This window comes from Vitis vinifera, chromosome 7 (genome assembly GCF_030704535.1).
Source record: "Vitis vinifera cultivar Pinot Noir 40024 chromosome 7, ASM3070453v1".
NCBI classification, from domain to species: domain Eukaryota; kingdom Viridiplantae; phylum Streptophyta; class Magnoliopsida; order Vitales; family Vitaceae; genus Vitis; species Vitis vinifera.
This window is the reverse complement of record NC_081811.1, coordinates 2121111-2131800: the sequence shown is the minus strand read 5'-3', so window position 1 is coordinate 2131800 and position 10690 is coordinate 2121111. Positions and strand designations below refer to the sequence as shown.

At 34.9% G+C, this 10690-nt stretch overlaps 3 protein-coding genes across 7 annotated transcripts; 1 reads left to right on the top strand and 2 right to left on the bottom strand.

Annotated features, from left to right (window-relative positions):
* Positions 1-24: 24 nt before the first annotated feature.
* LOC100266662 (uncharacterized) lies at positions 25-2997 on the bottom strand. Its single transcript, XM_002275030.4, has 6 exons — positions 2561-2997; positions 2308-2429; positions 1031-1133; positions 804-942; positions 426-703; positions 25-339 (listed from the first exon to the last, which is right to left on the bottom strand). The coding sequence occupies exons 1-6, from the start codon at positions 2927-2929 to the stop codon at positions 157-159; spliced, it is 1194 nt and encodes a 397-aa protein (XP_002275066.1). The 5' UTR covers positions 2930-2997; the 3' UTR covers positions 25-156.
* Positions 2998-4075: 1078 nt separating this feature from the next.
* LOC100261455 (uncharacterized) lies at positions 4076-6042 on the top strand. The gene is made up of 5 exons (XM_002275087.5): positions 4076-4203; positions 4343-4603; positions 4913-5143; positions 5236-5400; positions 5535-6042. The coding sequence occupies exons 1-5, from the start codon at positions 4159-4161 to the stop codon at positions 5856-5858; spliced, it is 1026 nt and encodes a 341-aa protein (XP_002275123.1). The 5' UTR covers positions 4076-4158; the 3' UTR covers positions 5859-6042.
* A 143-nt stretch (positions 6043-6185) lies between these two features.
* Positions 6186-9540, bottom strand: LOC100853168 (uncharacterized). Of its 5 annotated transcripts, none has more exons than XM_010653814.3 (5): positions 9412-9540; positions 7727-8065; positions 7549-7635; positions 7389-7460; positions 6186-6598 (listed from the first exon to the last, which is right to left on the bottom strand). In XM_010653814.3, the coding sequence occupies exons 1-5, from the start codon at positions 9457-9459 to the stop codon at positions 6389-6391; spliced, it is 756 nt and encodes a 251-aa protein (XP_010652116.1). In that variant the 5' UTR covers positions 9460-9540; the 3' UTR covers positions 6186-6388. The 5 variants fall into 5 exon arrangements, with proteins under 5 accessions (XP_010652116.1, XP_003632364.2, XP_010652117.1 ...); XM_003632316.4 differs by having other exon boundaries at positions 7549-7632; XM_010653815.3 differs by lacking the exon at positions 7389-7460.
* Positions 9541-10690: the final 1150 nt, after the last annotated feature.

Below are 10690 nucleotides of genomic sequence, written 5' to 3'. Positions count from 1 at the left end.
TATGCAGTTTCAGGCTTTTGAAGGTAAGTTCAAAGAACCGACAACCTCATTGCAACTTCATGAATGTTTAGAAACCATACATTGGGAGGAGAAACACAGGGAAAGAGATACAAAAATGTGACTTGTTTCAAGCATTAATGACTTGGTTTTGGCTGATCACACGGCTACAGACACTTTAAGTGACTCTAGTATCTTATCGTCTATCTCGAATTTCATGGGCTTCTTGTCTCTACCGATCTTTACATACTCATCAAACCGCTCCTTCAAGTCTTCAGGAAGGTTTGTGATGCCGTGCCACCCCAGAATGTCCTTGGCAGCTCTGGGTTCTGCATAGAAGTGCTGCAAAGTACATTGACAGTATGAATGATCTTATAGTTGAAAGAGTTTCAATACAACAGATGCCAAATTATAATGCTAGCAATTACCATATTACGGAAAGGAAAAGCTTTCTTTGCATCGATTCCAACAGCTTTCGGATCATAGTGAACGATGTTGACTGGGCGACCAGCAGCTTGGGCACAGAGCTTGGCCATTCCATCAAGGGTCACGGCTCGGTCACTGACACAGTTGAAGATGTTGCCACTTGCAGCAGCTGGGTTCTCAACAGCCAGAGTAAGCATGGAGGATAGGTCCCTAACATGGGCGATGTTAGTGAGTTGCATTCCAGATCCCGGGATTGGAACCGGCCTGTCCCGAACGATTCCTGTTCAGAGCGGATCAATGTGAAAATGGCAGGGGATTTTGAAGATGAATGCAGCTGTGTTACAAAAAGTTCAAACCAATGCGCAAGGTTATTCGCTTACGGTCAAAGAACCACTCCTCACAATCTTTGTTGTTTCCAGATCCAATCATGTACTGCGGACGGAAAATTGCCCAGCTGCCGAAAACCTCTGAAATGTATGTCTCCACCCCAACGTGACCGGCATCAGCTTTAACAATGTCCTGTGATAATGAGAGAAGTTCAGCAGAGGAAATTCATTATAGCTGAAGTTGCTACTTGAGTTATAAGCATACAACAGTAACAACATACTCCTTCAACATGAGGAGGCTCATCAGTTGGCTTGTAAATTCCAGCACTGCTGATGAACAGAAATTGCTCGACCCCAGAACTCTTGGCCCAGTCTACTACAGGCCTATGTATGAAGATCGATATTAGTATGTAGTGTTAAAATTCAACCAAGATGAATACCCTGATTTCATATATACTGGAATAGTTAACTGGGTGAATACCCTAACTACATATGTACTGGAATATTTAATAGGGTGAATACCCTAACTACATATGTACTGGAATATTTAACAGGGTGAATACCCTAACTACATATGTACTGAAATATTTAACAAGGTGAATACCCTAATTTATATATACACTGGAATCTCCTGATTAAAAACAATGAGTAGAAAAATAATAGCGGAAGCATACCTGAATCCATTGAAGGAGAAACCTTATAGAAAAAAAAAACCCTTTGAGATGGTCTTCCAATTCTAGCCACTAGATTCTGTGTCAATTTCTCTCTGAGAGGATTTTCAGAAATTGGAATGCGTAGTCGTAGAATGGGGACCATAACCCTATTTATAAACTGCTAGGGCAGTTTTAATTTTATCACAATTATATTTCTGCCCCTCATAGAAATAATAATTGTCTAATGGTATCTACACAATAATCTCATGACAATTATACCCTTAAGACAATTAATCAATTATTAATTAGATCACTATATTTAGGCTTAATTAAATGATAGCACACACATTTTAATTATTTACATGTGTGGCCCAAATTATAGATTAATTACAAAAATTAATCTAACATGTAGTTCAAAGATCAAATGTGAAAAGTGGGGGCACCAGTTAGGAAGTGTGCAAGATTTAACACAGACTTGAGCTAAAGGCTGTAACCATTCAGGAAATTTTCATAAACCCTCATTCTTTATATACTAAAGCACTTCCCAAAACTGGGTTTACTACCCTTTTCTAAACTCAGATCATCAGTTGTTGAATCCTTCCCATTTGGTACCAGTGCATAAGGTATTTCTAGCTTCTCTCATTTGAAGATATTCCCTCAGTCTTAATAATCAAAGCTGTAGTTGAAAAATGAAAATCATGATATTAACCCTAGCAAACTCAACCTCCTAGTGTTTGTACCCAAAGATCAAAATATAAAGTCCATTCCATTGATGAAGAACTTACAAAAAGGGGAGGGGGCGAAAGAACCAAACCCTTTCCCTTCTCTCAGATTTACATTCTATATGGCAAATACCAAAATCTAGACAATTGAAGAATAGGTTTCAAGAATTAAAGCAAACAAACCTCACAGTGTCAATGTCCTTGCCATTGTTATCCAGAACAACATCAAATGCCGCCCCCGCCACAACCTTCCCAACTTCTGCAGGGTCTCCCCACACAGTCTTGCCCCCAGCACTTGTGATTTCCTGGAAAATTTTGGGATTCCCAGAAAAATCCCAAGCATGAACATATCAAACACACAACAAACACAAAAACCCACAACACCCAGATTGAGACAAAGCCAAAAAGCCAAAAAATAAAAAAATAAAATCTCAACTGAAAATCGGCTGAATGGAGGCTTCTTCATCTTGTCTGAATTCTCCTCACCAACAGTCATGATTGTGACCTCATGGCCAGAACCCAGAAGCTGTTTCGCAAAGTAGAAGCCAATCACTGCATGGCCACCACTGTTGGTGTTGACAATAAGGACTTTCTTCTTCTGTGCCTTGACATTCAAGGTAGAGAAAGATAGGCGCTTGGTACTTGTGGGGGAGGTGAGGAAAGAAGGAGAAATTGAGAGAGAAGAAGAGAAAGAATAGGATTGGGAGAGAGAAGAGAGAGAGAGGGTTGGGGTGAGAGACGGTGAAGAGTTGGAGGGTAGTTTGGAGGAGAAGATGAGAGAGGATGAGGAGAGAAGAGTGGCCATTGACTGTCAACTTGAGCTTGATTGTATGAGAGCCAGCAGTTCTGTGCTACAAGATAAAGGTTATGACCACCCCCAGCCAATGTTTAACACTCAAATTTCCTGGGCAATTTCAGGAAGAAAATATAAATATTTTTTTTTTAGTTTTACAAGAAGAGAACATACTTTGATAATTCTTTTTTTTTTTTAAATAAATTATAAATATAAATATGTTTAATAATAAAATTTTGCAAATATATTTTTTAACCATATTCAATAAAATAATTTAAATTAATTTTCATAGTTTTTTTTAATATTAAAAAATAATTAAAATAATTTATATATATATATATCAATTATATTAATATATAATATATAATATATAATACTAATATTAAATTAATTAAATTATTGTTTTTTTAAGATTAACTTTGTTTTTATCCCTATTATAATTAATAATTTATTAAGGTAACTTTCTACCATATCAATAATTGTTTGAAAATTAATTATAATTGCTAATTTTTAATAAGTAGTAATGATTTGTATAAAATTTTCCTATCATTCTTAAACAATTTTAAAGATTATAAGTGAGTTTTGTGATTTTGATTTATCATATTTCATGAAATAATTTAAATTAAATTTAGAATTTTTCTTAAAAAAAATGATAATTTCCAATAAATTATCTCTTTTAAATAAAATAATATATAAATATATAAAATGATATAAATAATTCTTATTATAATTATCTTTTCAACTTCTTTTCTTTTTGAGAAAAGACTCAAGATATATAGATTTTTTTTCAAAATTAAAGAAAAAATAATTAAATAAAAATTGATAAATGTTTTAGAATTATTTTATAACACAATTTTTTTTTTTAAAAAAAAGTGAAATACACAAATATTTCAAGTACATAAATGAAAATTTTCACCTAAAGCAAAAATCATAAATGTTCCAATTTAGCTAAAATAGATCAAATTTAGGAAACTTGACATCAAGATTTTATACCAAAATTTGGGGGTTTTTTTAAAATCATGATCTTACCAAGATACTATAGAATCACAGCCATTGATCCATGTGGGTCCCTTTGGTGTGATGAAAAGACTAACCACTTTTTTCAATAGAAAGAGGCTCCACTTAGGTGTATATTTTTTAGAACGTTGGCCAAGCAGCTCCATTTAAAACGCACCCACCTCCAAGCCCAACCAACAAAACTAGCCGTTACACACCTCTCTTCCACTTTCTCTGTTTCTCTCATGGCCATTTCAGTGGAATCTCCAGCTCCGACCCACCTCAGCAAGGTATCTTCTTCTTCTTCTTCCTTTTCCTTTTCCCTTTTTTTTTTTTTCTTTTTCTTCTGCTACACGCATTAGCAAATCTCCGCTTTTATCAGCCAAATCTCTGCTATTTTTTCTCTAACCTTGATCAGTTCGATTACAGGAGTCAACAGGCTCAATGGGTTCTTCTCCTCTGCTCACTCCCTCCTCTGACAAGCGCTTCTGGAGCACTCTCCGTAGCCGGGTCGATGCGCTTTTGGAGGAAAGGAAATGTGAGTTCTCGTCTGGTCAAACAGGGGTGAGTGTTGGGGAATCGGACCGCGGTAATCGGTTGAAGGAAGACTCTTTGCTTCTGCTTAGAGGGTTCGACTCCATTTCCCATTCTCTCTCACAGTTAACTAACAACCTGGATAATGCCCTTCAGGTAAAATCCATATCTCTATCTCAATTATGTACAGAAAATGGTAACGGGTAGCTTCTTCTTTTTCATTCCAAACATAAGAAGTGGATTAATTTTTGTTGTTAGAAATTTGCTTGTAATTATAGGGTAGTGTTGGATCTGGGCCAGAAACAATTTCCATTTTTTTTTCCTTTGGAATCAAAGATTAAACTTCAATATACTGGTTTGATGCTACTGATTTGAAGCTTAACACTAGTTCATGTGTTTCCATAGATTGAAAATATCAATCTGAGAGTTATTAAGTTTGTTCTTCTCTGTTTCCTCTGTTTTCAGGGTGCAAGAAGTATAGCTAAACCACCCACATTGACTGATATATTCCATTGCAATCTCGAGAAGTCAAAGGGCAAAGAAGAGGTCTCAGAAAAAGAAGACGATGATGAAGAAAGCAAGAGAGGATTGAAAAGGAAGCTTGATGGAAATGAAGGTTCTGAGGATCAGGGAGGGAATTCACAGAGGGAAAATGAGCAAAGCCCAGGAGAAGGAAAGCTGAAGAAAGCCAAAAATGTTGGTTTTTTTTTAGCTGATCCTCTGTATTTGATGCATTTTTGGAATAGCTAAGCTCTGTGTTTATTCAGATTTGTGTTTGTCTTCTGCAGCTTGCTATCTCCATGGCAACAAAAGCAGCTTCACTTGCAAGAGAACTGAAATCGATAAAATCGGATTTGTGTTTTATGCAAGAGAGGTGTGCTCTGCTTGAGGAGGAGAACAGTAGGCTACGAGATGGGTTTGTTAAAGGGATGAGGCCTGAGGAAGATGATCTGGTAAAACTTCTACTTCTTTTCTCCCCCATTCCATATGATTCAGCTTCTTGTAGGCACTTTGGATTGGCTCAAAGAAAATATCCTGGACAAGCAATCTGAATGTTTTTGATTCATGGAATGTACCGTTTGGACAGGTGAGGCTTCAATTGGAGGCACTGCTAGCTGAGAAATCCAGATTAGCAAATGAGAATGCAAATCTGACTAGGGAAAACCAATGCCTTCACCAGCTGGTGGAGTACCACCAACTCACCTCCCAGGATCTCTCTGCTACATACGAGCAGGTTATCCAAGGAATGTGCTTAGACTTTTCGTCTCCCCCTCCATCCATTCCAGAAGAGGCAAACAGCAGGGATGGAGATAGTGATGATGCTAACAATGGAGCTCCCGAAACACCTCCAACAAAAATTTTTGGGCTCTCCACTGTTCTTGATGAGTGCTATGATGAGAAAGAGCAGTGAACAGATCACTTGTGGGAATTTCATTCAAGTTTCTATCTGCAGGTTTAGCTGAATTTTGAATTGAATTTTGTTTAAATGTAAATTTTCCTATGGAATTGCTGGTAATTGGCATTCATGCTTGAATTGCTATATCAATCAATAAATAATCTAGCCCACTCCACATTTTGCTGGGTTCCATTTTTCTCGTGACCTTGTCCTAATAGACATTCATATTTTGCTGGGTTCCATTCATATTTACCCTGCCCGCTTACAAAAATACCCATATATATATATCCCTAGTAGTTCAGGCAAGTGTGACAAAAAAGTAAGGGAAGTACAAACAAGGGAGGTAGTGATGCTTTCTCATGATACATAATAATGGGAGATATCCAGAAGTGCTAGCCAAAAAGATACCATAGTTTTCGTTCTTTACATCAAACAGTTGTTTGTCTAAAAATGTAAACCAAACCCATCAACATGGTGAAATTTCAGACAGGCTATTTGGGTTCTTTACATTAAATATGTAAACCAAACCTGAGACATGGTTAAATTCAGCTTCTGACCTTTTTGGCAACTTTCTCTCTGTTTCTCTTAACACCTATAGTTCTGGGTTCAACAACTGCATCTGGAGAAGCAATACCACCAAGCACTTTAGACGACAGCTGTAATGCCATTTCTGTAGCTTTTGTCAGGTTTGATACCAATAACACTTCTTTCACTTTATCCATCAATTCGGAAAACACCCGGGTATCCTTCTCGCACTGCAAATCAACAGCGAAAATGAAGAAATTCATGCCTGTAATTTCAACAGTGACCGCTCTTACCTTCTCTAACTCTATGTAATAAAAGTAAAGACTGATTTATTCCATGAACTTCAATGAGTTTATGGGATAGCCATAAAAATGTTGATACAAAATTCGAGACAAAAAAGGGTATGAATTGGATTATATGCATATCACTAGAAATAAAGCTTGATAAGTCTTAGGGAAAGGATTAACTGCACAAACAGCCTTTGAGCTTCCCCTAACTGGGAATTTATCATTGATCTTGCTTCTTATGTGATATTTCACCACCACCCAATATCCACTAAGATCGGCATTTAACACAAATCAATGCATACAACATCCATAAATTGACAACCACATTTTTTTTTCCTCCCAATATGGACCAATTGTCACGTAGGAAGGAGAAAAGACAGGTATAAAAGATCACTAAACAACTAACAATACTAGTGTATCCACTAATATCCTCTTGAACATTTCATTTGCAAGAAAACAAAAGCAATTCAATTCAGAGTCCCTACTACTAGTGCTTCTATTCCATCATCAGACTAATCAAATGGCTCAATTTCTTAACATACTTCTATCAAACATTCTTTTTTTTCATTTTGCAATTGATTTTACTGGTGAAGGTAATAGAGCTCCATATATTTAAAAGAAGTTTACCATGTCCACCTGTCATATCATATTGTACCACTAATATTAAATAAAAAGCCCCGTCGATCAATGTAAAAATGTAGAATGAATGAGATATGATGTAATTGAAACATACTACTTCGAGTTTGCCAAGAGTGACCTCCAACTTCTTGCTAAGTTGACAGTTCTCATCAGTTAATGCTTCGATCTGAAGATGATGATGAAAGCTTGGAATAATGCTTGATAAAATATTTATAATGAACAAAATGAGATGCCATGGCACAGAGAAATATGACCTTTTTTTGTGAATCAAAGTACAAGCTTTTGTATCTGACTTCAGAACTAGATGGGCCTTTGCTCTGCAAGGGCCTCTTGCTTGCCTGCTTTGATGAAATGGGATTTCATTGAAGGAATTTTCAAAACCACTCATAACTAGATAACATTTAAAATAACATGTAAAGCTGAATTAAAAACCTCAGACTTCAGTGTGTCTATTGCCTTCTCGTGTGCTTCCAGACATTGAAGAAGATAGTCAACCTTCTCTTCCAAGCTTCTTTCACCAGGGATAGAGTCGGGAGATCTTTTCTCCACCTGGGCACATGGTTCATCTTCTTCCTCACTTTCAATTTCTTCAATCACAGGCCCTACATCTTGGTTAGGAGTAGGCAAACGTATATTTTGGAGACGATCAGATCGCCTAATAACAACACATCGGTTCTTCAGTCGTTTCTTTGACAATAAGTAATGAGATTCTGTCTGCATGTTTTCAGGCTGAGATTTTGTTTCATCCAAAGAAGGATTTGAGCCTCCAGACTACAAACACACGACATGGTAAGCAGACATGAGGATAAATTTGCCTCCAGACTACAAACACATGACATGGTATGCAGACATGAGGGTAAATTTTACAAATTCCCCCCTGAAAATTACTCCTAAAAATCAAATGATGAAAACATGAACAATTAAAAAAACAACGCACACTCGAACCCAAACAAAATGCCCTGGTTGGCTTTTCTTGAACTCAATACCTCCATTTACCACCACATCAAATACATAAACTCTTTCTATGATAAGTTAGAAAAATTTACAATGAGAGTCTCCACAAAACCTTATCTTGAAAGAAGAGACCCTTCCTCTTAAACAAGAGGCTCTTCTTGAAATCAATACCTCCATTTACCACCACATCAAATACATAAACTCCTATGATAAGTTAGCAAATTTACAATGAGAGTCTCCACAAAACCCTATCTTGAAAGAAGAGACCCTTCCTCTTAAACAACATTAAATGCTTCCTTTTCAAGATTAAGGTTATGTTTGGTTTTCAGAAAGTACTAAGGAAAGAAAAAAGTGTTAAGAAAAATGATTTCATCATATTTGGTTTTATTATATGGAAAAATATAAAAAAATATCAAATATAATTAAAATTAGTGAAAATTTTATATATTTTTAAACAATTTAACCTTTGTATAAAAGAGTTAAATAAGTGAAATGAGTTTGAAGTATGATATAAAAATAATTTATTAACTTTAAATCTTTTTTTAATTTTCCTTTACTTTCTCTTTGCTTCTTCTTTTCCTCTCTATTTTCTTTACCTAGCATTTTCCCTCAAACTTTCCCGAACCAAACATAACCTATTCCCTCTCTCAAATATATATTTTCCTTGGATGCTCAATGAATGCCATACATAATCATAATCAGCCTTTTTGCAATTAACAAAGATTATATACATCCAACCTATATCTTATATAAGAAATCAGTCCCCTTTAAAGCTATTTTCACACATGAACAACACTGCCCACTATATGCCACACTTAATAACACTCAACACGGCCATAGAACCCTCAAGGAAGAACTTCAAAATTTGAAATAAAATCACATGATTCCATTAAAAACAAACTCTTCGCTCTTCCCCTGTTCTTGGGTTCTTATTCACCAACCTAAAACCCCACACCATATACATTATAGGAAGGGTCGAAAAAGCAAAAACCCATTCCCACGAGAGAGTAAAGCCCATACCCATAAGCAGAAAACAACCAAAAACTGAGACGATCAACACATAAACAACGAATACATCCAGTATGAAAGCTACGACCTTTTAAAAAGCATGGTGAGTAAAAGCAGAAAAAACCGATGATTACTGAGGAGTGCGGTGAGATTACCATGTGAGCCATTTCTTCTTTCTTGGAAGCATTACTTTTCCTACCCATTTTCTCTCAACCAGAAAGTCAGCTTCGCTTCCGAGCAAAAGATTTTCTCGAGGAAAGCCTTTTTCGGGAAGGAGAGGGAAGTTAAATGGGAAACAGAGAGGCTGGGGTGGCATTTATACACGTGGCGGCGTATTATTCGAGTTTGGTGGAAAATCTGCTCGCGGTAAATAAGGTTAATTACCTGTAATTACGGAGCCTTTTTAACTTTATGGCTTCGTCCGGACAAAATAGCCCTCATTTTTTTCTCATAAATATCACATTTTTTATTTAAATATATTGTAAATACTTTAAATAATTAAGGGCATTTATGTAAAAATGACTTATTCTAAAAAAAAATTATGAGAGGGGATAAATTTGCGAATCCGATAACTATTTCATTCGTTTTGATCAATTAATTATTTTTCTTTTTTAATTTCAAGAAATACTTTTAATGTTGGTTAATTTAATTAAAAGATTATAGCTTTAAAAATAATTTAACATAAAAATGAGAAAATTTGTTGTTGAAATTTTATATAACTTATAGATTAAATTTTTTTAAAAAAATAATAATACAAAAATGAGGGAAATATCATTTGTTGTGGAGATTTTATTTTAAGTTATAAAATATTTTTTTTAATATTCAACAAAACTTTTAAAATCTCAATATATCTTTTAAAAATTACGATCCACTTGATAACTTTTTATCCTTAGAATGAAAGGGAATGTGAAGAAAAAATCATAATGACTTGAATTCAAAAACTAATCCACGTGCACTTAATCTAATATGGACTCAATCATTTACAATTATAAACACGTGTTTATAAGGTTAAAAGAAAGTTGTATTCATATAACATTATTAATATTTTCTCCTATGGGATGTGAGATATTGCATATATATAAAGAAAAAACTATTGTAACATGAAATTGGAATTCTCAAATTAAGGACAGATCCATTTGATTTTAATCCAATGTATATATTATAACATCTTATTATTTTAAAATTTTGGGTATGACCTATTTGACCATAAAAATATTTCTTTTAAACTCATTTTACAACTTATGTTCAATATGACCTCTTTCTCATCATGCAAGTATTATATCATCTTTTTAAAAAAATAAGGCAGTAATTAATGATTGAAATTTCAATTTTTAACTGAAACCTGATTGATAATTGAGACTTTAACTTAATTTTTTTTAATGATATGGTTCTTACGTGACAATAAAAAAAGCCATTTTTAACGGGAGATCGAGA

Coding starts and splice junctions, on each gene's coding strand:
- LOC100266662 (XM_002275030.4), bottom strand. CDS start 2,929: ATGGCCACTCTTCTCTCCTCATCCTCTCTCATCTTCTCCTCCAAACTA. Junction 1,134..2,307: donor AAGGACATTGACACTGTGAG/GTTTGTTTGCTT, acceptor CTTCATACATAG/GCCTGTAGTAGACTGGGCCA. Junction 943..1,030: donor AGCCTCCTCATGTTGAAGGA/GTATGTTGTTAC, acceptor TCATTATCACAG/GACATTGTTAAAGCTGATGC.
- LOC100261455 (XM_002275087.5), top strand. CDS start 4,159: ATGGCCATTTCAGTGGAATCTCCAGCTCCGACCCACCTCAGCAAG. Junction 5,144..5,235: donor AGCTGAAGAAAGCCAAAAAT/GTTGGTTTTTTT, acceptor TGTCTTCTGCAG/CTTGCTATCTCCATGGCAAC. Junction 5,401..5,534: donor GGCCTGAGGAAGATGATCTG/GTAAAACTTCTA, acceptor CCGTTTGGACAG/GTGAGGCTTCAATTGGAGGC.
- LOC100853168 (XM_010653814.3), bottom strand. CDS start 9,459: ATGGGTAGGAAAAGTAATGCTTCCAAGAAAGAAGAAATGGCTCACATG. Junction 7,461..7,548: donor ACTTTGATTCACAAAAAAAG/GTCATATTTCTC, acceptor CATCATCTTCAG/ATCGAAGCATTAACTGATGA. Junction 6,599..7,388: donor CTCTTGGCAAACTCGAAGTA/GTATGTTTCAAT, acceptor GTTGATTTGCAG/TGCGAGAAGGATACCCGGGT.